At 64.8% G+C, this 26868-nt stretch overlaps 1 protein-coding gene across 1 annotated transcript; it reads right to left on the reverse strand.

Annotated features, from left to right (window-relative positions):
* Window positions 1-938: 938 nt before the first annotated feature.
* CPXM1 (carboxypeptidase X, M14 family member 1) lies at window positions 939-11904 on the reverse strand. The gene is made up of 15 exons (XM_075708851.1): window positions 11532-11904; window positions 11292-11486; window positions 8176-8304; window positions 7147-7256; window positions 6482-6621; window positions 6321-6405; window positions 4809-4959; window positions 4547-4635; window positions 4291-4414; window positions 3331-3527; window positions 3058-3237; window positions 2689-2986; window positions 2474-2613; window positions 1757-1859; window positions 939-1201 (listed from the first exon to the last, which is right to left on the reverse strand). Exons 1-15 carry the CDS (start codon window positions 11902-11904, stop codon window positions 939-941), a joined length of 2577 nt encoding a protein of 858 aa, XP_075564966.1.
* Window positions 11905-26868: the final 14964 nt, after the last annotated feature.

The following is a 26868-nucleotide window of genomic DNA, read 5'->3' on the forward strand; positions in this document are numbered from 1 at the left end:
TGCAGAGTGATCAGGTCTCCCCTCAGCCTCCTCTTCTCCAGGCTGAACACCCCCAGCTCCCTCAGCCGCTCCCCACCAGCCCTGTGCTCCAGACCCTGCCCCAGCTCCGCTGCCCTTCTCTGGACACGCTCCAGCACCCCAATGTCCTTCTTGTGCTGAGGGGCCCAAAACTGGACACAGCATTCCAGGTGCAGCCTCAAGGGTGCCGAGCACAGGGGGATGATCCCTGCCCTGCTCCTGCTGGCCACGCTATTCCTGATACAAGCCGGGATGCTGTTGGCCTTCTTGGCCACCTGGGCACACTGCTGGCTCATGTTCAGCCGCTGTCGACCAACACCCCCAGCTCCTTTTCGGCCAGGCAGCTTTCCAGCCACTCTTCCCCCAGCCTGCAGCGCTGCATGGGGTTGTTGTGAGCCAAGTGCAGGCCCCGGCACTTGGCCTTGTTGAACCTCACACAGTTGGCCTCGGCCCATCGGTCCAGCCTGTCCAGGTCCCTCTGCAGGGCCATCCTACCCTCCAGCAGATCGACACTCCCACCCAGCTAGGTGTCATCTGCAAATTTACTGAGGGTGCACTCGATCCCCTCATCCAGATCACTGATAAAGATATTAACCCAGGCTGGCCCCAAAACCAAGCCCTGGGGAACACCGCTCATGACCGGTCGCCAGCTGGATTTAACTCCATTCACCGCTACTCTCTGGGCTCGGCCACCCAACCAGTTTCGTACCCAGCGCAGAGCACACCTGCCTGGGCCATGAGCCGCCAGCTTCCCTAGGAGAATGCTGTGGGAGACGGCGTCAAAGGCTTTACTAAAGTCCATCTTTACTGGTAGGCGTCCCGCACAGCGGCGACGCAGGGAGCACCCGCTCCAGATCCGGCCCCCCGCAGACCCCCGCGCCTTCCCGGCCCCGCCGCCGGCGCAGGCTCCAGTCCCCCAGTCACGGCGCGCGGCGGTGGGCGCGCAGGCGGCGCAGGCGCTGGCGCCGCAGCCGCAGCTGCAGGTCGGGGAGCTGGCGGGTCCCAGAGGGCAGCCGTCCCCGCAGCCGCTGCCGCCGCACCCGGGCCAGGCGGAAGCTGCAGGGGGTGGGCACGTTCTCGTAGGAGACGTGGCACGGCTGCGTGGCCGCCTCGTAACCCTCAGCCCGCGCCGTCACCTCGTACTCCCCCGGGTTCAGCAGCCGCCAGTAGTCCCCGTCAAAGGCTGTGACAGCGGGGCATGGGTCAGGCGCCCCGTGGGGCTTTGGTGCTGCCACACACCTATCACCATCCCCAGCCCTGTCCCCATTCCCATTGCCATGCACATCCTCAGTCCTGTTCCTGTCCGCATCGTCACCCCATTCCCATGCCGATCCCATGCCCATTCCTGTTCCTATCCCCAATCCCATTCCTGTTCCTATCCCATGTCCATTCCCAACCTAATTGTATTTCCATCCCCACCGTACGCCCATCTCCAATCCCTTCCTGTCCCCATCCCATCCCCAACTCCATCCCAACCTATCCCATGCCCATTCCTGTCCCCATCCCCATTCCTGTCCCCATCCCATCCCCATTCCCAACCTCATCCCATTCCCATCGCCATCCCCTCTCTACCCCATCCCCATTCCCTCCCCATCTCCATCCCCAATCCCATTCCTGTCCCCATCCCCATTCCCAGCCTAATCCTATTTCCATCCCTGTCCCCAACCCTATCCCATCTCCAATCCCATCCCATCCCCATCCCCTTCCCAGCCCGCTCCCCATCCCCATCCCACCGTACCCGTCCGGATGTCGTGGTTGATGCCATCCACAGAGATGATGGCGTTGGCGATGCCCTGCTCCGTGTCTCTGTCCCGAACCACCCCCTTAATACCACGGTGCACCTGGGGACCACGGGCCGGAGCGGGTGTCAGCAGGGCAGGCGTGCAGGTGGCACACATGTGCACACACACGTGTGTGTGTGCACACCCACGCATGCCACCCTCAGCCACACCTGGTGCTGTTTGTGCCCAGACCCCAGTGTGGGACACGGCGCCACGGCACACGCGGCAGGCAGCGCACACCCACAGCACAGGCACGCTACGGGCGGCACTGGCACACCAGGCACACGCACCCTGCACGCATGAAGCCTTGCACAGAGTACATGCGTCCCGTGCTCACACACCTGCCGCACGTGTGCACGGGCACCCTGCAGGCTGCACAGACGTGGGGTGCACGTCTGCACGGGTGCACGTCTGCATGGCGCGTGGCACACGCCTGCCCTGGGCACGGGGGCACACACCCCCCCGCACGGTGCACACACACGCTGCAGGTCGCACATGCGCCTTGCATGCCGAGCCCACGCTCCCTGCCTGTGAAGGTGCCCATGGGAGGGCGTGGGGGGACATGGAGCCTTGGGGGTGTTTGGGGACCCCCGAGCCATGTCCTGCTGCCATCTGCTCCGCCCCTGCCGAAAGCCCAACCCCTCGGTGCCACCTGGGGGGTCCCCGTCCCCGACCTGCTCCATGTAGAGCAGCAGGGACTCCCGGTTGTTCTCCCACTCAGCCGGCAGCTCAGAGGCGTGCGGGAACTTGTCGCAGGAAAGCTCCACCGTGATCTCAAAGCAGTTGGTGTGCAGGTAGCTGAAGTCATTCATGCCTGCACAGGACGGGGGGGAGAGTCAGGGGGGTCCCTGGCTCCCCCCACCCCACCCCACCCCGGCTCCCTACTCACTGCCGGGCACCGTGTGCCAGTTGGCCCCGTTGATGATGTTGCCGAAGCGGGTGAAGTCGTCGTAGTGGCAGAGGCGCCGCTCCTCGCTGGCCATGGCCAAGTTGGAGGTGGCGTAGACAGTGGCCAGCCAGCGGAAGACCCCATCATCGGCGGTGGGGGTCAGCTCCTGCGCCTTCCAGTAGGTGCGGGTCATGTCGAAGGGGTAGGTGACCACCAGCTCCCCCCCATGCAGGTTGGCGCTCAGCACGAAGGGGTACCGCTGCATCCAGTCGATCACCGCCCGTGTCTCGGGGGCCACCTGGGGGGACCCCGCGTCAGAGGGGGCTGTGATGGGTCCCGGCGGTGAACCCCCCACGGGGCCGGGCTCACCGTGGCGTTGGCGAAGGTGTAGTACTCGGGGATGGGGATGTAGTGGTTGGGGAACTCGTGGGGCACCAGGTCGTTGTCCTCGGCGTCCCACAGCGCCGTGTTGAGGTCGGCAAAGTTGTGGTTGAGGTCGATGCCCTCATAGGTCCAGCGGCCCATGGCCCAGCCCGACAGCTCCGAGCCCTGCCAGGGGATGGGGTCACTGGGGACTGGCGCCGGGACGGCCCCACGGCAGGTCGGTGCTCAGCACCCCAGGGCCGGGCAGCCCGACCCTACCAGCTTGTAGGCGGTCTCGTAGCCATCAGGGTTCATGGAGGGCAGGAGGTGGATGCGGGTCTCGGTGACCAGCTGCACCACGCGAGGGTTGCCCAGCCGAAACTCCTGGCACAGGTACTCCATCAGGTTGAGCAGCAGCTCCCGGCCCAGCACCTCATTGCCGTGCATCCCCGCCACGTAGCGGAACTCCGGCTCGCCTGCTGGGCACAGCGTGCAGTGGAAGCGAGGGCCCCGGCCACTCTGGTCCTCTATGCCCCGTGCCAGCCTGGGCATCCCCAGCCACCCCAGCCCCATCCTGCACCAGCCTGGGCATCCCCGGCCATCCCGTCCCCAGCCATCCCGTCCCCGGCCATCCCGTCCCCGTCCTGCGCCAGCCTGGGCGTCCCCGGCCACCCCGGCCCCGTCCTGCACCAGCCTGGGCGTCCCCGGCCACCCCGGCCCCATCCTGCGCCAGCCTGGGCGTCCCCGGCCACCCCGGCCCCGTCCTGCACCAGCCTGGGCGTCCCCGGCCACCCCAGCCCCGTCCTGCGCCAGCCTGGGCGTCCCCGGCCACCCCGGCCCCGTCCTGCGCCAGCCTGGGCGTCCCCGGCCACCCCGGCCCCATCCTGCGCCAGCCTGGGCGTCCCCGGCCACCCCGGCCCCATCCTGCGCCAGCCTGGGCGTCCCCGGCCACCCCGGCCCCGTCCTGCACCAGCCTGGGCGTCCCCGGCCACCCCGGCCCCGTCCTGCGCCAGCCTGGGCGTCCCCGGCCACCCCGGCCCCGTCCTGCACCAGCCTGGGCGTCCCCGGCCACCCCAGCCCCGTCCTGCACCAGCCTGGGCGTCCCCGGCCACCCCGGCCCCATCCTGCGCCAGCCTGGGCGTCCCCGGCCACCCCGGCCCCATCCTGCGCCAGCCTGGGCGTCCCTGGCCACCCCAGCTGTCACCTCCCCTCCCTGCCGCGGAGCCACAGGGCACCTACCCACTTCGTGCTGCCCGGGGTTGTCAGAGATCTCCATGACGTACATCTTGAGGCCCAGGTAGCTCTTCCCGATGCTGTAGACACGGGTGATGTCGGGGCACTCATCGTTCACCCGCTTCATCAGCTGGGGAGGGCACAGCGCTCTGGGTCAGGGTCCTGGGGTACCCCAGGGGTGCAGAGACCCCCTGCACCATGCTGGGGTGCCCCCAGGGGTGCAGAGACCCCCTGCCCCATGCCGGAGCTGCAGGGAGGGCACCTTTCTCATCTCCTTGTAGTTGTGATGGCGGAAATCCAGCTTATCGGTGGGCAGGGGCTGGCTGTGCCAGGAGTAGATGTTGTTTGGGTCTGTGAGGAGACGAACGGGCACAGAGGGGGCAAAGGGGAGACACGGTCAGAGATCCTGGGATGTGGGAACAGCCCGGACCCCAACTCCATGGACGGCCCCGGCAGAGCGTGCCTGTCCTGGGCGCTTGCGGGTCGAGGCGAGGGGTGGTGGGCAGCAGGCAGCGGGCACCCACCAGGCAGCGGGCAGCCCAGGACCTCTGCCCGCAGGCAGATCGTGCCATTCGGGAACCAGGTCTGGGGGTTGATGCGCAGGTAGCGTGCCACCACCGGTGAGGGCAGCAGGTTGAGCACCGGCGTCTCGGGGTCCTTGTTGCCAGGGAAGACCTGGCGGGGGGACAGACGCAGCCCCTGCAGGTCCCTGTGCTGGGAGGGGACCCAGCCGGGGGCCGCAGGGATGGGGGGGCTGCAGCAGAGCCGCTCACTGGGGCCCGAAGGGTTACAGGCGCTGCAGCCGCCTGGGTCCTGGCCTCCCCTGGCCCCCCTCCAGCCCCTAATGAGGAGCAGACACACGGCTGTGGGGCGGGGGGGGGGGGGGGGGGGGGAGGGGGCTAAGCCCAGCACCTCCCAGGAACCAGAGCCCCCACAGTGCCCACGCTGCTCTGCCCCCCAAACCCGCCACCCCAGCACCCAGAGGGGACGGTCCCCTGCACAGTTCCCAGGAATGAGCACAGGGACCCCCAGACCCGTTCCTGGCACAGGGATCCCCAAACCCGTCCCTGGCACAGCGCTGGCACAGGGACCTCCAAACCTGGCCCTGGCACAGGGATCCCCAAACCTGGCCCTGGCACAGCCCTGGCACAGGGACCCCCAAACCTGGCCCTGGCACAGGGATCCCCAAACCTGTCCCTGGCACAGCCCTGGCACAGGGACTCCCAGACCCGTTCCTGGCACAGGGATCCCCAAACCTGTCCCTGGCACAGCCCTGGCACAGGGATCCCCAAACCTGTCCCTGGCACAGCCCTGGCACAGGGACCCCCAGACCCGTTCCTGGCACAGGGATCCCCAAACCTGTCCCTGGCACAGCCCTGGCACAGGGATCCCCAAACCTGTCCCTGGCACAGGGATCCCCAAACCTGGCCCTGGCACAGCCCTGGCACAGGGATCCCCAGACCTGCCCTGGCAAAGCGCTGGCACAGGGACCCCAAGCGCTGGTACTTGGGCTGGCCGTGGGAGCAGCGTGGCCGGCTCTGGCAGCCCCCACGTCGCACGCCTCCCTGCACACATGCGTGCACACCCCGGGGTGCTTGCACACCCCCTCCATCCTCGCGCACACACATGACCCTGCGTGCCCCGAGCACCAGGCTGCCGTGTTCGCCTTTGGGCACAGCTGGCAGCGCCACACAGTGCCACGCACACCCGCGTGTGCCCCCACCGCGCTCACACGTGTGCACCGGGGGGGCCTGGCAGGCGGCCGGGGCGGCAGCTGGGGACAAGCAGCCTTTGTGCCTGGTGCCCGGGGGAAGCGCTGGAGGATGCCCACGGGTGGGGAGGCCAAAGGCAACAGAGCCGGCTTGCAGCCCAGCGCCAGCTGGCACCGTTAACCCCCTCCCCGGCACGGTTAACCCCCCCGGCACAGTTAAGCCCCCGTGCCCTCGCTCTGCCCGGGGAGCCGGGTGGGCTGTGGGTGCCAGCGGTGTCCCCGATCCCACCACTCCTGCCCGGGGCTGCTCCCCACGGGCACCTACCGCCTCCTCGGTGCCGTTGCGACACGGTTGCCACGTGTGCGTGTCGTTGCTGACCTGGACTTTGTAGGATGTCACCCAGTCGTACCTGCGTGGGGGAGAGGGTCAGCAGGGTCCCGGCCCCCCGCCCAGACCCCTGGGGCTGGCCCTGCCCGGTGCCTTACGTCCAGATGGAGTTGAGCCCCTGCGTGATGACGCCGGTGAAGTTGGTGAGCCCGCGGGCATCCACCTCCAGCCACTGCTCCGTGTCCTCCTGCCCCGCGCACCAGCCGCCATCGTAGAAGTCCCCATCGTAGAGCCCCGACTGTGGGGGGGCAGTCAGGGATGGGGGATGCGGGGCTCTGCCCGGGGCACGTCCCCACCGCCCGCGTGCCCCCAGCCCCAATGGTCCCGCGAGGAGCTGTGCCCACGTGGCAGTGGCACGGCACTGGCACCGGCACAGCGCTCGGAGTGGCACGGCACCGCTTGGTCGGGGGACCGAGACCCAGGTTTAACGGGACCCTTCGAGGGGCCATGGTCCAACGTGCAGATGAAGCCGGCACCACCGGCAGGCCTGGCTGCCACCGGCCATGGCGAGGCTGGAGGGGTCCATGCTGGAGAGCCCCTGCTACACGTGTGCCATGCACACGCCATACACACGCCATGCACTACATGCCACGCAAACATCGCACACACTCCATGCACACCCCACGCACGCAGTGCACACATGCCACGCCATGCACATGCCGTGCAAACAGCAGCCACACCATGCACGTGCCGTTAACAACACACATGCCATGCACGTCATATCTACACCGTGCGCACGCCACGCACACGCTGCGCGTCCTACCTGGATGTTGAGGCGCCCGCGGTGGGCGCCCAGGCCGTAGCGCTTGTCGCTGGAGGCTCGGAGCTGGGAGTCCAGCACCCGCAGGGACTCCAGCCCCAGGGGGGGACACTCTGGGGGCAGAGCAGAGGGGGCCGGGCTCACTCAGAGACCCCCATGCATGGCTGCCCCTGCGCAGGGGTCCCTCCTTCGGGGCCACCCCCACCCTGTGCCCCTCTCCGTGTGCCCAGGGGCAATACCTGGCAGGTCCTGTGCCGCACCGCGCTGTGCCGCAGGACATGCGCCCACCCAGCGAGGCGCAGCAGCCTTGCCCGCTCTGGGTCCCTGCCCGCCGCCCACCCCGGCCCCGCTCCCAGGCTCTGCCGATCCAGACCCAAACGCGGGGGCGAGACGCCAAGCTCCAGCCCCCAGCGCAGGAATGCAGCCGGGCCCCGCGGCCGCGACCACAGCCAGGGCAAACCTCTGTGTCATGCAAACCCTGCTCTGCATCATGCAAACCCTGCTCTGCGTCATGCTAACCCTGCTCTGCGTCACGCTAACCCTGCTCTGCACCACGCTAACCCTGCTCCCTGTCACGCAGAGGGGCAGGGAGGACAGCAGCGGTGTTGGGGGGAGCGCTGCGAGCGTCCCCCATCCCCACGGCGCGCTGGGTGCGTGGCCGCACACGCGTGCGTGCGTGCACCTGTGTGCACAGTTTGCAGTGTTTCCGTGCCATCACACGCAGGGCGCGTGCACAGGGTGACAGCTGTGCGTGCGCAGGGTGTGCACGCGTGACGGCGCCGGAGCTGCACGTGCCTGGCCGGGGCGGTGGTTGTGCCCGCCCCGAGCGTGGTGGAAGAGCCGAGACCCTTCCCCGCATGCGTGGGTGCACATGCCGAGGTGCGTGGGTGTGCACCCCGGCGCCGAGCACCCGGCTCACGCCGGACTCGGTGTGCGTGCACGGCATGGAGGTGTGCGCATGGCGCGGAGGCGTGCGCACACGCGTGTGCGTGCCTGTGCAGCCCCGCTGGCCCCAGCACTCAGCGTACGTACGAGGCTCCTGCGGAGCAGCCGCGTCCTTGGCCGGAGCAGCCGCGTCCTTGGCCGGAGCCTTCGGCTTCTTCTTCACCACTTTCTTCTTCACGACTTTAACCCGCACCAGCTTCTTCCTGGGCGCCGGGGCTGGGGACGGGGAAAGGGACCCCCGGGGGGGTGGGGTCCGGGGCCACCCATGCAGCACCCCAGGGCAGGAGCCCTTGGGGACCCCCGCACCATTGCACCCCATTGCCCCCTCCCCGCGCACGGCCCCCAGCCCTCACAGGGACGCCCTGGGGCACCCCCTCACCCCACACAGGCTGCGGCACAGCCCCCGAGGTGTGCACGGCCCCCAGCACACGCATGGACACGCGTGCACACGCATGCGTGCGCGCACACATCTGCCCGTGTGTGCGCACGCTGCACAAACACAAACCCAAGTCACGTGCAGGCAGAAACTGCACAAATGCAGGCACACGCGTGCACACAGCATGCACGCTCACACACGCTGATGCACACACACACGTCTATATTGCGTGCGCGCACACGCTCACCCAGCCAAACACACACGTGTGCACATGCACCCCTGTGCACACACACTTCAAGCCACTCCCCTCCACAGACACCCTTGTGCACACACATCCCTGCGCACACATAGCCATGCATACAGTTGTGCACACATGTCCCTGCACACACCTCTACACACACACAATTGTGCACAGATCCCTGCACACACAGTTGTGCACACACATTCCTCTGTGCACATCCCTGCACATGCATCCCTGCACACACAGTTGTGCACATACCTCCCTGCACGCAATTGTGCACACACATTCCCTGCACACACACGTCCCTGCACACAGCTGTGCACACACATTCCTCTGTGCACAGTTGTGCGCACACACATCCCTGGACACGCACAGAGTTGTGCGCACACATCCCTGCACACACAGTTGTGCACACATATTCCCTGCACAACCATGTGCACACAGTTGTGCACACACATTCCTGCACACACCCACCCCTGCACATGGAGCTGTGCACACACAACAGTTGTGCACACACATCCCTGCATGGACACACTTGTGCACACACATTCCTCTGCACACAGTTGTGCGCACACACCCCCCCTGTACACAGAGCTGTGCACACACACACTAGTGCACAGACACCCCATCCCTGCACATGCACCGAGTTGTGCACACACACCTCTACACACGCAATTGTGCACACACATTCCTGCACACATACACCCCTGCACACACACAGAGTTGTGCACACATCCCTGCACACACAGCCGTGAACACAGTTGTGCACACACATTCCTGCACACACAGCCATATGCACACCCCCATCCCCGCGCATGCACAGCTGTGCACACACACACACATAATTGTGCACACACATCCCTGCACACCCCCATCCCTGCACACGCACAGAACTGTGCACACACACGCACACACACTCGTGCACACACATTCCTGCACGCACAGCTGTGCACACACACATCCCTGCACCCCCCTATCCCTGCACACGCCCAGCTGTGCACACGCACACACACAATTGTGCACACACACATCCCTGCACATGCACAGAGCTGTGCACACACACACTTGTGCACACACATTCCTGCACACACAGCTGTGCACACACACATCCCTGCACCCCCCATCCCTGCACATGCCCAGCTGTGCACACGCACACACACAATTGTGCACACACACATCCCTGCACATGCACAGAGCTGTGCACACACACACTTGTGCACACACATCCCTGCACACCCCCCATCCCTGCACATGGAGAGCTGTGCACACACACACACACTCGTGCACACACATTCCTGCCCACACACCCCCCTGCACTCCCCTATCCCTGCACACGCCCAGCTGTGCACACACACACACTTGTGCACACACATCCCTGCACACCCCCATCCCTGCACATGCAGAGCTGTGCACACACACATTGTGCACACACATTCCTGCACCCCTATCCCTGCACACGCACAGAGCTGTGCACACACACTCGTGCACACACATTCCTGCACACACAGCTGTGCACACACACACTTGTGCACACATTCCTGCACACCCTCATCCCTGCACATGCACAGCGCTGTGCACACACACACGCACACACACTCGTGCACACACAGCTGTGCAGACACAGCTGTGCACCCCCCCATCCCTGCACCCCCCCATCCCTGCACATGCACAGAGCTGTGCACACACACACTTGTGCACACACATTCCTGCAGCCCCCCATCCCTGCACATGCACAGAGCTGTGCACACACACGCACACACACTCGTGCACACACATTCCTGCACACACAGCTGTGCACACACACATCCCTGCACACCCCATCCCTGCACACGCAGAACTGTGCACACACACTCGTGCACACACATTCCTGCACACACAGCTGTGCACACACACTCGTGCACACACATTCCTGCACACACAGCTGTGCACCCCCCATCCCTGCACCCCCCATCCCTGCACACGCCCAGCTGTGCACACACACACTTGTGCACACACATTCCTGCAGCCCCCCATCCCTGCACACGCACAGAGCTGTGCACACACACGCACACACACTCGTGCACACACATTCCTGCACACACAGCTGTGCACACACACATCCCTGCACACCCCATCCCTGCACACGCAGAACTGTGCACGCACACTCGTGCACACACATTCCTGCACACACAGCTGTGCACACACACATCCCTGCACCCCCCATCCCTGCACACGCAGAACTGTGCACGCACACTCGTGCACACACATTCCTGCACACACAGCTGTGCACACACACTCGTGCACACACATTCCTGCACACACAGCTGTGCACCCCCCATCCCTGCACCCCCCATCCCTGCACACGCCCAGCTGTGCACACACACACTTGTGCACACACATTCCTGCACACACAGCTGTGCACACACACTCGTGCACACACATTCCTGCACACACAGCTGTGCACCCCCCCATCCCTGCACCCCCCAGCCCTGCACACGCCCAGCTGTGCACACGCACACGCCCCCGCAGAGGGAGCCGTGCACACGCGTGTGCCACCCCCACGCACACCTCACGCACCCCCAACCCCCCGCACCCCCCGGCTCCTACCTCTGGCCCCGGGCCCCCCCCCCGCCAGCCGCCCGCGCTGGGGGGGGCCGGGGCTGGGGGGGGCTGCGCTGCCCGGGGTCCCCCCCGCCGCGCCGCTTTTTGAGGTGCTGGCCCCGCTGCCCTGCGGGGGGGTCCCCCCGGTGCCTCCTCTGGGGGGGCCCGCCGTGGTGCCTTTGGGGGGGCTCGCTGCCGTGCCTCTCGGGGGGGCCGCCGTGGTTGGGGGGGGTCTCGGTGCCGTGCCTCGGGGGGGGGCCGCCCCGGTGCCTTTGGGGGGTCCCGCCGTGGTTGGGGGGGGTCTCGGTGCCGTGCCTCGGGGGGGGGCCGCCCCGGTGCCTTTGGGGGGTCCCGCCGTGGTTGGGGGGGGTCTCGGTGCCGTGCCTCTCGGGGGGGCCGCCCCGGTGCCTTTGGGGGGTCCGGTCGCGGTGCCTCCCGGGGCAGCCCCCGCGGTGCCCCCGGCCGTGCCCATCCCCGCGGCGGCGGGGCGGCCGGGCTCGGTGGGGGCGGCCGGCAGCCCCCGGGGGTGGGGGGGGCTGCGGGGGGGCGCGGCCCGGGCGGGGGGCGGCGGGGGGGCCAGCAGCAGCAGCAGCCCCAGGGCGAGGGGCAGCCCCAGCATGGCCGCGGCGGAGCGGAGCGGAGCGGAGCGGCCCCCGGCCCTGCCTGCCCCGCGCTGCCTGCTCCGGCCCTGCCCCGCCCCTCCCCGCCCCCCGCCTGGCCCGGACCCCCGGGGGGCAACCGGACGCTCGGGGCCGTGGCGGAGCCGAGCCCACGCACGCTCCCACCCCCGCGGCCCCGGGTGGGCTCCCACCCCCGCCGTGCCTCTGCCCGCACCCTGCCCACACCCTGCCTGTACCCTGCCTGTACCCTGCCCGCACCCTGCCTGTACACTGCCCGCACCCTGCCCGCACCCTGCCCGTACCCTGCCTGTACCCTGCCCGCACATCTGCCCACACCCTGCCCGCACCTCTGCCCACACCCTGCCCGCACCCTGCCTGTACCCTGCCCGCACCTCTGCCCACACCCTGCCCGCACCCTGCCCGTACCCTGCCTGTACCCTGCCCGCACCCTGCCCGCACCTCTGCCCACACCCTGCCCACACCCTGCCCGCACCCTGCCCGTACCCTGCCTGTACCCTGCCCGCACCCTGCCCGCACCTCTGCCCACACCCTGCCCGCACCCTGCCCGTACCCTGCCTGTACCCTGCCCGCACCTCTGCCCACACCCTGCCTGTACCCTGCCCGCACCCTGCCTGTACACTGCCCGCACCCTGCCCGCACCCTGCCCGTACCCTGCCTGTACCCTGCCCGCACCCCTGCCCACACCCTGCCCGTACCCTGCCTGTACCCTGCCCGCACCTCTGCCCACACCCTGCCCGCACCCTGCCCGTACCCTGCCTGTACCCTGCCCGCACCCTGCCCGCACCTCTGCCCACACCCTGCCCGCACCCTGCCCGTACCCTGCCTGTACCCTGCCCGCACCCTGCCCGCACCTCTGCCCACACCCTGCCCGCACCTCTGCCCACACCCTGCCCGCACCCTGCCCGTACCCTGCCTGTACCCTGCCCGCACCTCTGCCCACACCCTGCCCGCACCCTGCCCGTACCCTGCCTGTACCCTGCCCGCACCTCTGCCCACACCCTGCCTGTACCCTGCCCGCACCCTGCCCGCACCTCTGCCCACACCCTGCCTGTACCCTGCCCGCACCCTGCCCGAACCCTGCCTGCACCCTGCCCGCACCTCTGCCCTCACCCTGCCTGTACCCTGCCTGCACCCTGCCCGAACCCTGCCTGCACCCTGCCCGCACCTCTGCCCTCACCCTGCCTGTACCCTGCCTGTACCCTGCCCGTACCCTGCCTGCACCCTGCCCGCACCCTGCCCGCACCCTGCCTGTACCCTGCCCTCACCCTGCCTGCACCCTGCCCGCACCCTGCCTGTACCCTGCCCGCACCTCTGCCCGCACCCCTGCCCGCACCCTGCCCAGACCCCTGCCCACAGCGCTCCGCCGGCCCGGGCAGGGTGGCAGGGCAGGGGTCCCGCCGGGCTGCCCGGGGGTCTGCGGAGGTGTTGGGTACAACTGTGTCGTGTCCCCCCCCGTGTGTGTCCAGCTGCTGCCAGAGCCCCCTCGGACAGGGGACACCGGGCCCTGCCTGCCCACCCTGCGGTCCTTGCGGCGTGGTCCCACCGTGGCCCCGCTGTCCCCAGCGCCATGCACTGTGCCTGCTGTCCTGGCACCCTGCAGGGTCCCCACTGACCCCAGCACCGTACCCCCACTGTCCTTGCACCCCACAGTGTCACTGCCACCCTTGCATGGTGTCCCCACTGTCCCCAGCACCACATCCCCAGTGTCCCCAGCACCACGTCCCCACTGTCCCCAGCACCGTGTCCCCACTGTCCCTGCACCGTGTCCCCACTGTCGCACCCGGCAGTGTCACCACTGTCCCGGCACAGCCGGTGTCTGGCCCTGCTCCTGGGGCAGAAGGGGAGCAGCCCCTCAGCACCCCAGGGCTGATCCTGCCGGCAGCTCCCCGGCATCGCTGCGCAGGGGAGGGGGCTGCCGGGCGCCGGCAGGATGAGGCCCCGGGGGACGGATGCTGCCAGGTTGTGGCCGCTCGCTGGCCCCGGTCCCACGGGGAACACACAGGCCCTTCCTCCCCGTGTGCAGCAACGTGCCAGGGCGCTGGGCTGCGGCCGGGCGGCTGCGGGGCGGCCGGGCACGGGGCCAGCGGGTGCCCACCGACCCCCGGTGCTGCCAGCAGGCCCCAGCGCTGCCCGTGCCTCTGCCGGGGAACGCGCCCCGGCTCTGCGGGGCTGTGCCCGGAGCGGTGCCTGCACATGGGGTTTTGCTGCCACCCTTGCAGGAATGCCTGAGCTGCTTACACAGCAGTTCTGGGAGCAAAACCCTCCCAGACTGGGATCAGCTGCTCGGTGTGTGTCCCCCAGCCCACTCCCGCTCCCCCTGAACCATCCTGGGGCGGCCGTGGCTGCACCCCATGCCAGAGGGGTGTGCTGGGCACCCCGTGGGCCCTGTGCCGCGCTCCCCTGGCCCCCGCAGCTCGCAGCCCCGGCTCCCCCCTGCCAGGAGACCCCAAGCGCTTCCTGGCCGAACCCGGCTGTGCTCACCGCCAGCGCAGCCGGAGCAGCTCAGCCCTTTCTGACGGCAAGGGCAGGGAGGGCTGTGGGGGGCTCCGCCATCCCCGCCACGCCGCAGCCGTCAGTGCCGCCGGCCGAGCCTGGGGACCCGGGAGGCCCCGTGAGCAGCCTGTGCTGAGCAGAGCCTTCCTGCGCTTCGCAGCCAAGTCCCGATGCAGAGCAGGCGCCGAGCAGAGAGATCCAGCCCCGGCCCCCAGCCCTGCCAGGCAGCGGGGACACCCTGCCCGGTGCTCTGCCCGGGTGGGACCCCCGGGGAAGGTGGTGCCCGCAGTGCCCCACGGCATCCCCGGTGGGCCACGGGAGCGGGGCACCAGGCATGGGCACGGGCACTGCCGAACCGTTGTGCCAGCACCACGGCAGGTATGAGTGGGCCCTGCTGTGCCCCAGGTCACCTCCCTGCTGTGCATCCCCCCGCAGCTCCGGCTGAAGCCTGCGGTGAGGTTTGAGGCGTGCGCGGTGCTGGAGCCGGTGGCCGGGCAGCGCTGGACTCGCTTCCCTGTGCTCCCTGGAGAGCCTGGACCACGCAGGCAGTGCCAGGCTCGGCACTGCCCGGGCTGCTGCTGCGGGGACGGAGCGAAGCACTGAAAGGACGGAGGCGCAGGCAGGGGCCGGCAGCCCAGTGGGGTGCCCAGGGTGGGAGGTGGGGGTCCAGGGTGCCCAGGGACTGCCATCCCACCGACTGGGAAGGTCTCTGGGTCCTGCCTCTCCCCCCCACCCTGTGTGGGATCCTCCAAAAAGCCATGACGCTGCTGCTGGCACCGCTGCCAGCCTCCCATGAGCTCATTTTCCACCCCAAAAGGACTTTCCCGGCCTGACTTTTGTTTCTTTTATTGGGATTTTCTACAGTCTCCATCCGCAGGGCTGGGCCGAAGGGGTGGGAGGGAGCGGGCTGGGCTTGGGCCACTGGCACCCTTTGGTGGCAACTCTGTGTTCACCCGGCTCATGCCCAGCTGGAGCGGGCAGGGGAGCGGAGCTGGCAGCTCAGGGCGCTGGTCCCGTCCCCGTCCCTGTCCCCATCCCTATCCCCTCTGCCAGGTGCCCGCGGGGCTGTCCCAGAGCCCGCTGCAGCTCGTGGCACTTGCAGCCAGCTCAGGATCCCTGGATTCCCGGATCCCCGCGCCCAGGGACCGTGGAAGCAGCACAGGACTGGGGGCGGGGGGAGTGTGGGAGGCTCCGTGGCCACCCGGCCGCAGCACGGCTGCGCGTTCCTCCCGGGTGAGAGCAGCCAGCACAGGGCTGTGCTTGGCTGAGCAGGGAGTGGGATGGGGTCCTCCAGCCTTGCAACGCCCAGGGATGCTCCTGTGGAATGGAATCCTTTGGCCCTGTATCACCCCGGGATGCTCCTGCAGGACGGGGTCCTTCGTCCCAGCAGTGCCTGGGGATGTTCCTTCCCCACCACTGGCCCGAAGCAGGGGATGGCTGGGACCGGGCTGGCGCTGGCACGGGGCCCAGATGTCTGGCGCAGGATGATGCTTTGTTTCATGCCCGTCTCTGGGGGCTGGATGGTGGGAAGGGTTTTGCTATGAGCTGAGGCATCTCCCACATCCTGCTGAGGGCTCTGGAAAGGGCCCAGGAGGGGAGGCCGCCCTCGCTGGCGTGACTCAGCCCCCATGTGATGGGACTTTCTAGGTTTGCTGAAGACCTGGCACTTCTCTGCACCCTCCCAGCCGGGGTGCTGGGCGCAGCGCCCGGCTCCGGGGCAGGAGAGGCCAGCTGGGCTGGCCCCATTCCCGGCTCCCCGGGGCCAAGGCACACAACTCGGCAGGCTCTGGCGCTCCGATTCAGCCCTGCTCAGCACTTCCAGGGATGTTATGAATTTCCCCATGCAGCTTGGCTCGGAGTCAAGCCGGCCGCGTCCGCACTGCCGGCAGCTGCCAGCTCCCGCTGCGGGAGATGCCTTAAAGGCGCCGTAGCCTGTCCCGACAGGGATGCTGCCGGATGGCTGCTGCGGCCCCCCCGGTACCCCGCAGCCAGAGCAGGGGTGGCAGTGGGGCCAAACCCACCAACTCAGCATTTGAGCTGATGGCACCACGGGTGCTGGTGCTCCCGGGAGTCCGCTGCTCTCCATAGGTGTGGAGAAGCCCCCTCCGGGATCCCTAGTGCTGGGGTGTCCCAAAAGGGGGGCTCTCCCTTGGGGTAGAACGGCTGAGCCCTGTATTCCCATGCGGGCCCCACAGTGCCCTGCCCCGGGGGATGTCGGTGCCCTGCGCCCGGTGCGGGTGCTGCTGCCTGCCTGGCTTGCTGCCCCGAGCTGCCCCAGCACGGGAACCTCAGGCTGCAGCCCAGGTCAGGGCTACCAGCCAAGGCAAACACTTTGGCAGTCGCCGGGCAGGCCGCAGGGCTTGTGCCAAACCGCCCGGCAGTGCCACATCCACCCAGCGGTGCCTGGGCGGGTGGCTAAGCGCTCGGGTGCACGGGCTGGGTGAGTGGTCCCAGGTCTGGGCGAGGGGTCCCCTGGCCAGTCTGGCCCCGTTTCTCCTCGCCCCTGTCCTGTGAGCAATCTGTCCCACAGTGGGGGGACATGGGCTCCATGGGCGGGCGGCATGGGACAGAGCCCTCCTGCGTCCCCCATGCTGGCAGGGATGGAGAGAGGGGGGGTCACTGTGGTCTGGGCGGGGCGAGGGGCTCCGAGGTGCTTTGCAAGGGCTTCCCCGGCTGTTTGGGGCTGTCCCCAGCCACTGCTGCCCTGCACCAAGTACCAAAGCCCTCTGCCCATGGCTGCTCTGCAGAACCCCGGCGTGGGGGCAAGAGGGGCTGGCAACTGCCCTGGGTCCAGCCCCGGATTCAGCTCCAGCCCCCTGGCCCCAGGGAAGCCGAGCCCCAGGGCTGTCCCCTGCCTGGCGATGGTGTCACCCCAGAAGCCCCGGTTGTGACATTCCCCTCCTCACTGCCCCAGCCAGGGCCTGGGGGGATGCCGCCAGCCCCAGGATCGGCCCCAGCACCCCAGTACAAGCAGAGCTGCGTGTGTATCAGCCCAAGCAGGGGCTGGGGGTGCCAGGGGGGCCTCAGGTGCTGGCCACCCTCTGGGAGCACCCCTGGAGGGCTTCCCAGCTGCAGCGCAGGCGGTGCTGCACAGCTTGCTGTCTCTGCAGGACAAATGCGGCTCCCAGGGCTGCGCAGGATGGTGAAGCTGCACAGCAAGAACCAGCAGCTCCTGGAGATGGTGGCCTCCATCGTCCTGGCCTCTGCCAGGCAAGCCTCTTCTTCTACTGCTCCTGCCCCTCATCTTCCTCTTTGAAGAGCCCATCAGAGGATGAGCATGGCCCTGGATCTTGCTTGTGCTGCTCAATAAGGAGCCCTGCCCTTGCCAGCGCAGTGTCTCTGCTGGGTGTGGGTGGAAGGGTGGATGTAGGCACCTGGCCCTAAGAGCAGCTCTGTGCCCCCCTTGCTCCTCCCTGCAGCCCCTCCTGCTCCCCTGCCCGCGGCGCCAGTCCCCTCGGCCTGCAGCGCGGCACCGATGGCAGGGAGCAGGTCCATCCCCAGCCCCGCATGCTCCCGGCAGCATCCCCTGCCCAAAACAGGCACCCTGCCCAGAGGTGAAAGGGAAGACCCGGCCCCTCTGGGGGGGCCAGGGACAATGAGGGGGGTTGTCTGCCACCAGTGCAGTGGGGGGGTCATATGGAGGCCCCATGGCCAGGCTCAGCTCCCAGGGCTTTGTGTTGGATGGAGGCAGCATCCTGCCATCCCCTGCTCACCACCTCTTGTACACGTCCATCTAGGATCCTGGTCCTGGGGACCCAGGACCATCTTCTCCACCCCTGTGGTGCTGGGACAGCAGCCAGGGACAGGATTGGGTGCTGACGGGGTCCTGCCTGGGGATGGTCTGACTGGGCCAGCTCCAGAATCGGTCCCTCCAACATCTCTGTGCTCTGCCCAACTCCATCCTGCTCCATGTGGGCAGCTGCAGTGGCTGATCCCCCGAAAAGCGGCTGTTGCATGGGGTGGGTGGGGGGCCATGAGGGAGAGTCAGGGGAGCAGTGGTGTCCTGCCCAGGGACGTGCTGGAGGGGCCAGGAAGTCCACTGGGCACAGGTGGGTAGCCCTGTGCCAAGCTCCTGCCCCTCACAGCCCCCACGGTGACGTGGGACAGGACACAAGGCCCCGAGTGCTCTGCTTTGTTTTGGGCTATGCTCGGACCCCTGGGACCACACAATCAGACAAACCTGATGGGTGTTGGGCTCTTCTCCTGGGTGTTGGGCTCTTCTCCCAAGTAGTTAGTGATACGATGAGAGGAAATGGCCTCAAGCTGCGTCAGGGGAGGTTTAGATTGGATATTGGGAGAAATTTCTCCATGGAAAGAGTGGTCAAGCATTGGACCAGGCTGCCCAGAGAGGTGGGGGAGTCCCCATCCCTGGAGGGGTTCAAAAAACGGCAGAGGTGGCACTTGGGGACATGGTTTAGTGGGCATGGGGGGGTTGGACTGATGGTTGGACTGATGATCTTAGAGGTCCTTTCCAACCTTAATGATTCCTAGTTTTTACTTTAATTAAAAAATAATCCAGCCACCAAGCCAGGACACATGAATTTATGACTCTCCCCTTAATGGGTTTAGTGGTGGACTTGGTAGTGTAGGTTAATGGTTGGACTGGGTGATCTTAAAAGTCTTTTCCAACCTCAACGCTTCTATGATTCTATCATTCTATGAAGAGGGAGCCCAGGGGAGCAGTGGCAGGAACAGGGGACATTCATGTGGCCTTGGTCATGTGGGCATCCACAGCAACTGTCCCCAGACACATGCAAATGCCATGCTGGACACGTGCACCCCTGGACATGCACATCCCTGGACGTACAAATCCCAAGTGCGCACAACTGTTGAAAGTGCACGCTGCGTGTACCACCACCCCTGCCACCGGTACGGCCACCAGCAACAAACCTGGCACCCCTGCCCCTCTGCCAACTCCACCTGCCGTTAAGCCTGCACTGCCAGCTGGCCTGATGGCTCCTAATGTTTCTCCTGCGCCAGGACGGTAACCAGTGCACCAGCTGGCACATGGTGGTGGCAGTAGTGGGGACACAGGGCCAGTGCTGCCACAGGGCAGCTGGCCTCCTCCTATGCGCTGGGCAAGGCTGGTAGCCATGGAACCCACGTGCTGCCGGGCGGCACCGTGGTGACATTGTGATGTCACTGATGACATCGGCGCTGACATGTGCCCGCATCACAAAGGGCCTCGCCCAGGCACCCCTATAAAAGGGAGACGGGGGCACAGAGCCTCGGCCCCCCGGCACGACAGGGCGGCCCCAAACACACCAGGCCACACCACCATGGCCCGGTCCCGGCGCAGCAGGAGCCGCAGCAGGAGCCGGCGCCGCCGCCGCACCGTGCACTGGCACCAGAGCCGCCCTCGTCGCCGACATGGAGGGAGCCCACGCCGGCCCGGGGCACGCAGACGCCGGTACAGGAGCCGCCGGCGCCGTGGGACACGCAGCCGCCGCCGCTGAGCTGACCCCAGCACTGGGCGCCTGCGGAGCCAGCGTCCCCGACAGCCCCGGTCACCACCGCCTCCACACCACCGCACCACCGCGGCCATGGCTCCAATAAAGCTGGAATGACTATATGATGGGTGTGCGTCTCCCTCGTGTCCGCCTGCGCCGGCTCTGTGTCCCCGGGGGTTGTGTCCCATGGGAGGGTGTTGGCGTGTGCTGGAGCACTGTGTCCATGGGTGGGCGTCCATGTGTGCTGGGGCTGTGTGTCCCATGCCTGCGCAGTTCCAGGACCAGCACACATCTCCGGGGATGGAGATGCCCAAGCCTGCCTGCTCCTGGGCTGGCTCTCACCCCTTTCTCCACATCCCAGACCATCACCATATCCCAACCCATCTCTACAGACACAACCTATCTCTACATCCCCAACCCATCTCTACATCCCCAGCCCATCTCCACGGCCCCAGCCCTTCTCCATGTCCCTAACCCATCTCCATGTCCCCAACCCATCTCCACGGCCCTGGCCCATCTCCATGGCCCCTGCCTATCTCCATGCCCCCAACCCATCCCCATGTCCCCTGCCTATCTCCAAGTCCTAGCCCATCTCCACGGCCCCGGCCCATCTCCATGTCCTCAGCCCCTCATGGCGCGCTGCAAAGGCCCTTGCAGCTGCCCTTGGTCCTGGCAGCCCCGCAGGGACATGACATGACACGAGGCTGTGCTCCACACCAATGTCATCTCCCTCCCGTGGAACCGTAAAGCTGCCCTTTCCCTAGGCAGGAGCCCTTGCTTAAACGTATTGCACTTCCCGCAGACAGGAAGAGGACCGCCACAACGCTCCCCGAGGCTCTGCCGCTCCCGAGCTGGGGGGAATGGCAGCGCCCTGACCCATGGGAGCAAGGCAGCCTGCCAGCAAGGCTCTGGAGACGAGATGGGGCACCAGCACCCCTGCCCTTTTACAAAGGAGGGAAAGGACATGCAACAGGAAGATAGGAAAGGCCCTTTTTTATTCCAGAAAGAAAGAAAGACAGACGCTAAAGCCGGCATGTTGCTTTTGTCCCCATCTTTCACAAACCAAGAGGCACTGGTAGCGCGCCAGGAAAACGTAGCGCACGCAGCGGTGTTTTTTCAGCGGCTCTTCAAGTAGTTGGTCACCTTGGCTGCTTTCTAAGTAGTCTGCCGTTGCTTTGTGTTGCTTTGGGCAAGAGTCGCCACGTCTTCGCAATGTGTCCCCAGCTGGGTCCTGAGCCCTGCCGTGACCATTGGCCCCGCGGCCTCTCGCGGCTCTGCCCCCGGCTCCGGCCCCGCGGGCAGCGTTTGCCCACCCCCCAGGCCAGGGAGGGGGCATTTCCCCCCTCAGCTGCCCCACACACAGCTCAGGCTGGGCATCTGCCCCTGGGCGCGGCATTTACACCTGCGCAGGGGAGATCTGCCCCTGGGGGGGATCTCTGCCCCAAGGCCTGTCTGCCCCGGGGGCTATCTATCTGCCCCTGGACAGGGCGGCCGCACCTGGCCAGGGGGCATTTGCCCCGCGCGGAACATTTGCCCGTGGCGGGCTAGCTGCCCCTGGCGAGACATTCACCCCTGCGGGCTTTCTGCACACGGGGGCACGGCAAGGAACTTGACCGGGCCCGCAACCGGCAGCCTTAGGCCTGCCCAGGCTGGTAGCGGGCCAGCGCTGGCGGTCAGGCCCGCACGCGCCGGCGCCGGCCACTCTGCGCCTGCCCGCGCCACCGCTGCCTCGGCACCGGCGCTCGCACCCGCTCCACGGAGGCTCCCAGCAGAGAGGCGAGCGCAAACCGGGGGCCTTCCCTTCCGCTCCGACCGCCTCGCTCCTGGGCTGCCACGCTGCCAGCCGCCATCCCGCAGGCACGTGCCATAGGCCCCACGCCGCTCCCTGCCTGCACGCAACCCCGCGCATTCACCCTCCACCCAGCCTGAGCACAGAAGCGCGCACAGGAGGATCCTCACACCATCCCGGCTGCAACTCTTGCCCACATGCTGACAAAGGAGGCTTTGCTGTGCTAGGGTGCTCCCTCCCCGCCTCTCTCTGCTGCAGGCACCCAAGGGGGGCCCTCGCATGCTCCTAGGGACGCCTTGGCCAGCCAAAACACTGCCATTGCCCTCGCGGCATTGACAACATTCCACCAATGCCCAGGACACGCAATGGCTCCCCACACCCGGCCACAGGGAAGAGCGCACAGTAGCCATCTCTTTCCCTTTGCCCAATTTCCAAAAGAATTGCTCACACAACGAGTTGATAGAAACACACAATTTCTATTTGCCTAAGGCAGGGCAACCGCTCCTCCACTCTTGGTCCTTTTGGCCTTTCTTTGCTTTCTCTTTTTGAAACAGAAGCAGACAGCTTCTTTGAAGCATTCATTCTCACTCTCATGCTTTGCAGCAACTTTCAGATCGCCAAGCCAGTCAGTCTTTTACAAGACGGCTTTGTAGGAGATCTCACCCTTCAGCCTACACTTGGGCTTGCTGATCTTGTAAAAGATAATAAAAAAATGCTTTTATAAGTACATCGGCAATAAAAAGAGAGCCAAGGAGGATCTCCATCCTTTGCTGGATGTGGGGGGGAACATTGTCACCAAGGACGAGGAAAAGGCTGAGGTACTTAACGCCTTCTTTGCCTCTGTGTTTAACAGCCAGACCGGTCATCCCCAGGGTACTCAGGCCCCTGAGCTAGAGGATAGGGACGGGGACCAGAATGGAGCCCTCATAGTCCAGGAGGAAGCAGTTAATGACCTGCTGTGCCACCTGGATGCTCACAAGTCTATGGGGCCAGATGGGATCCACCTGAGAGTACTGAGGGAGCTGGCAGAGGAGCTCACCAAGCCACTTTCCATCATCTATCAGCAGTCCTGGTTAACAGGGGAGGTCCCTGATGACTGGAGGCTTGCCAACGTGACGCCCATCTACAAGAAGGGCCGGAAGGAGGACCCAGGAAATTACGGGCCTGTCAGCCTGACCTCGGTGCCGGGAAAGATTATGGAGAGGTTCATCTTGAGTGAACTCAACAGGCAAGTGCAGGTCAACCAGGGGATCATAGAATCATAGAATCATAGAATCATGGAATGCTTTGGGTTGGAAGGGACCTTTAGAGGTCATCTAGCCCAACCCCGCTGCAGTGAGCAGGGACAGCTTTAACCAGATCAGGGTGCTCAGAGCCCCATCCAACCTGACCTGGAATGTTGCCAGGGATGGGGCCTCTACCACCTCTCTGGGCAACCTGTGCCAGTGCCTCACCACCCTCATTGTAAAAAACTTCTTTCTAATGTCTAGTCTAAATCTATTCTTCTCTTCTTTAGTTTAAATCCATTATTCCTTGTCCTGTCACAACAGGCCTTGCTAAAAAGAGTCTCCCCATCTTTCCTGTAGGCCCCCTTTAAGTATTGGAAGGCCGCAATAAGGTCTCCTCGCAGCCTTCTCTTCTCCAGGCTGAACAATCCCAACTCTTTCAGCCTGGCCTCATAGGAGAGGTGTTCCAGCCCTCGGATCATTTTGGTGGCCCTCTTCTGGACCCGCTCCAGCAGGGCCATGTCCTTCTTGTGCTGAGGGCCCCAGAGCTGGACGCAGTACTCCAGATGAGGTCTTACCAGAGCAGATTCTCTGCTCTGCAGATTCTCTGCTCTACCAGGGCAGATTCTGCCCCTCTAGGGCAGAATCACCTCCCTCGACCTGCTGGCCTAGGGCAGAATCACCTCCCTCGACCTGCTGGCCATGCTTCTTTTGATGCAGCCCAGGACACGGTTGGCTTTCTGGGCTGCAAGTGCACATTGCTGGCTCATAGAATCATAGAATCATAGAATGCTTTGGGTTGGAAGGGACCTTGAGAGATCATCGAGCCCAACCCCCCCTGCAGTAAGCAGGGATTGAACCTGTGAACTTGGCGTTATTAGCACCATGCTCTAACCAACTAAGCTAACCCAGCTGGTCATGTCCAGCTTTTCATCCACCAGTACCCCCAAGTCCTTCTCCACAGGGCTGCTCTCAATCTCTTCATCCCCCAGCCTGTACTGATACCGGGGGTTGCCCCGGCCCAGGTGCAGGACCTTGCACTTGGCCTTGTTGAACCTCACGAGGCTCACACAGGCCCACCTCTCCAGCTTGTCCAGGTCCCTCTGGATGACATCTCGTCCTCCTGGTGTGTCAATGGCACCACTCAGCTTGGTGTCATCTGCAAACTTGCTGAGGGTGCACTTGGTCCCGCTGTCTATGTCATTGATGAAGATGTTAAATAGCACCGGTCCCAGAACGGACCCCTGAGGGAACCCACTTGTCACTGGTCTCCATGTGGACATCGAGCCATTGAACACGACCCTCTGGATGTGACCATCCAACCAATTCCTTATCCACCGAACAGTCCACCCATCAAACCCATATCTCTCCAATTTAGAGAGAAGGATGTTGTGGGGGACTGTGTTGAACGCTTTACAGAAATCCAACTAGATGATATCCATTGCTTTTCCCTTGTCCACTGATGCAGTTACTCCTTCATAGAAAGCCACTAGGTTGGTCAGGCAGGACTTGCCCTTGGTGAAGCCGTGCTGGCTGTCTTGAATCACCTCCCTGTCCTCCATATGCTTGAGCATATCTTCTAGGAGGATCTGCTCCATGATCTTGCCAGGCACAGAGGTGAGGCTGACAGGTCGATAGTTCCCAGGGGCCTCCTTTCTTCCCTTTTTAAAAATGGGCACAACATTCCCCTTCTTCCAGTCCCCAGGGACTTCACCTGACTGCCATGACTTTTCAAATATCATGGAGAGTGGCTTGGCAACTACATCAGCCAATTCCCTCAGGACTCTGGGATGCATCTCATCAGGTCCCATAGACTTGTGTACATTGAGGTTCTTTAGGTGGTCTCGAACCTGATCTTCCCTTACAGTGGGAGGGGCTTTACCCCCCTGGTCCCCATCTTTCGGTCCATTGATTCGGGAGGGGTGAGGAGAGAAGTTGCCGGTGAAGACCGAGGCAAAGAAGTTGTTGAGTACCTCAGCCTTCTCCTCATCTGTTGATAGATGTTCGCCTTTCTTGTTCATCTAGGGGGGTACGCTTTCTTTAACCTTCCTTTTCTGATTGATATACCTGTAGAAGCCCTTGTTATTCTTTACATCCCTTGCCAAATTCAGCTCCATCCTCGCCTTGGCCTTCCTGACCTCCTCCCTACACAACCGGGCCGTTTCCCTGTAACCCCCCCAGGACACCTGTCCCTGCTTCCACTGCCTGTGCAGTTCCCTCTTACTCTTTAGTTTGACCAGCAGGTCTCGACTCAGCCATGCTGGTCTCTTCCCATCCTTGCCTGATTTTTTACACTTGGGGACTGAGAGCTCTTGTGCTCTATGGAAGGTGTCCTTAAAGATCTGCCAACTCTGTTCCGTTCCCCTGTCCCTGAGGACCATCTCCCAGGGGATCCTCCTGACTAACTCCTTGAAGAGCTGGAAGTTTGATTTCCTAAAATTTAGGGTCCTGACTGTACTCCTCGCTTTTCCCATGTCCCTCAGGAGCGTGAACTCCACCAATGCGTGATCACTGCGGCCTAGGCTGCCTCCAGTCTTGACATCACCGATGAGCTCAGTTGCATTGGCGACCCATCAGATCCAGTATCGCGTCCCCTTGGGTAGGGGATCAGGCCCAGCCAGCATGGGTTCATGAAAGGCAGGGCCTGCTTGAACAACCTGATCTCCTTTTATGACCTGGTGACATCCCTGGTAGATGATGGAAAGGCTGTGGATGTCATTTACCTGGACTTTAGCAAAGCCTTTGACACCGTCTCCCATAATATTGTCCTTGGGAAGCTGGCAGCTCATGGCTTGGATGGGCGTAGTCTTCTCTGGGTAAAAAACTGGTTGGGTGGCCGGTCTGCTGGAGGGTAGGATGGCCCTGCAGAGGGACCTGGACAGGCTGGATCGATGGGCCGAGGCCAACTGTGTGAGGTTCAACAAGGCCAAGTGCCGGGGCCTGCACTTGGCTCACAACAACCCCATGCAGCGCTGCAGGCTGGGGGAAGAGTGGCTGGAAAGCTGCCTGGCCGAAAAGGAGCTGGGGGTGTTGGTCGACAGCGGCTGAACATGAGCCAGCAGTGTGCCCAGGTGGCCAAGAAGGCCAACAGCATCCCGGCTTGTATCAGGAATAGCGTGGCCAGCAGGAGCAGGGAGGTGATTGTCCTCCTGTACTCGGCACCCTTGAGGCTGCACCTGGAATGCTGTGTCCAGTTTTGGGCCCCTCACTCCAAGAAGGACATTGGGGTGCTGGAGCGTGTCCAGAGAAGGGCAACGGAGCTGGGGAAGGGTCTGGAGCACAGGGCTGATGGGGAGCGGCTGAGGGAGCTGGGGGTGTTCAGCCTGGAGAAGAGGAGGCTGAGGGGAGACCTGATCGCTCTCTACAACTCCCTGAAAGGAGGTTGTAGTGAGTGTTGGTCTCTTCTCCCATGTAGTTAGCGATAGGACGAGAGGAAATGGGCTCAAGCTGCGCCAGGGGAGGTTTAGGTTGGATATTAGGAAAAATTTCTTCACGGAAAGGGTGGTCAAGCATTGGAACAGGCTGCCCAGAGACGTGGTGGAGTCACCATCCCTGGAAGTGTTCAAAAAACGGGCAGAGGTGGCACTTGGGGACATGGTTTAGTCTGGTCTACCCTTGATTGGTTTAGTGTGGACTTGGCAGTGTAGGTTAATGGTTGGACTGGATGATCTTAAAGGTCTTTTCCAACCTAAATGATTCTAGCATTCTAGGATTCTATCTCCTCCTTTTTGGCCTGCTCTCTGCATCACCAGCACACGTCTCCAGGGATGGAGATGCCCCAGCCTGATGGCTCCTCTGCTGCCTCTCACCCCCGGCTCCATGTCCCAGCCCACCTCCACGTCCCCCGCCTCTGTCCATGTCCAAGCCCATCTCCACGTCCCAGCCCATCTCCACGTCCCAGCCCATCTTCACATCCCAGCCCATCTCCACATCCCAGCCCATCTCCATGTCCCAGCCCACCTCCACGTCCCAGCCCATCTTCAC

The sequence above is a fragment of the Pelecanus crispus genome, chromosome 4, assembly GCF_030463565.1.
Source record: "Pelecanus crispus isolate bPelCri1 chromosome 4, bPelCri1.pri, whole genome shotgun sequence".
Lineage (NCBI taxonomy): Eukaryota > Metazoa > Chordata > Aves > Pelecaniformes > Pelecanidae > Pelecanus > Pelecanus crispus.

What these genes read in the sequence shown, in the direction of transcription:
- CPXM1 (XM_075708851.1), bottom strand. Translation starts at nt 11,904, where the DNA reads ATGCTGGGGCTGCCCCTCGCCCTGGGGCTGCTGCTGCTGCTGGCCCCC. An exon ending in CGGGGCGGCCCCCCCCCGAG is followed by an intron (nt 11,487 to 11,531) that starts GCACGGCACCGA and finishes CCCCCCCGAGAG; the next exon opens with GCACGGCAGCGAGCCCCCCC. An exon ending in GCGGGCGCCTCAACATCCAG is followed by an intron (nt 6,622 to 7,146) that starts GTAGGACGCGCA and finishes GCCCCCCCACAG; the next exon opens with TCGGGGCTCTACGATGGGGA.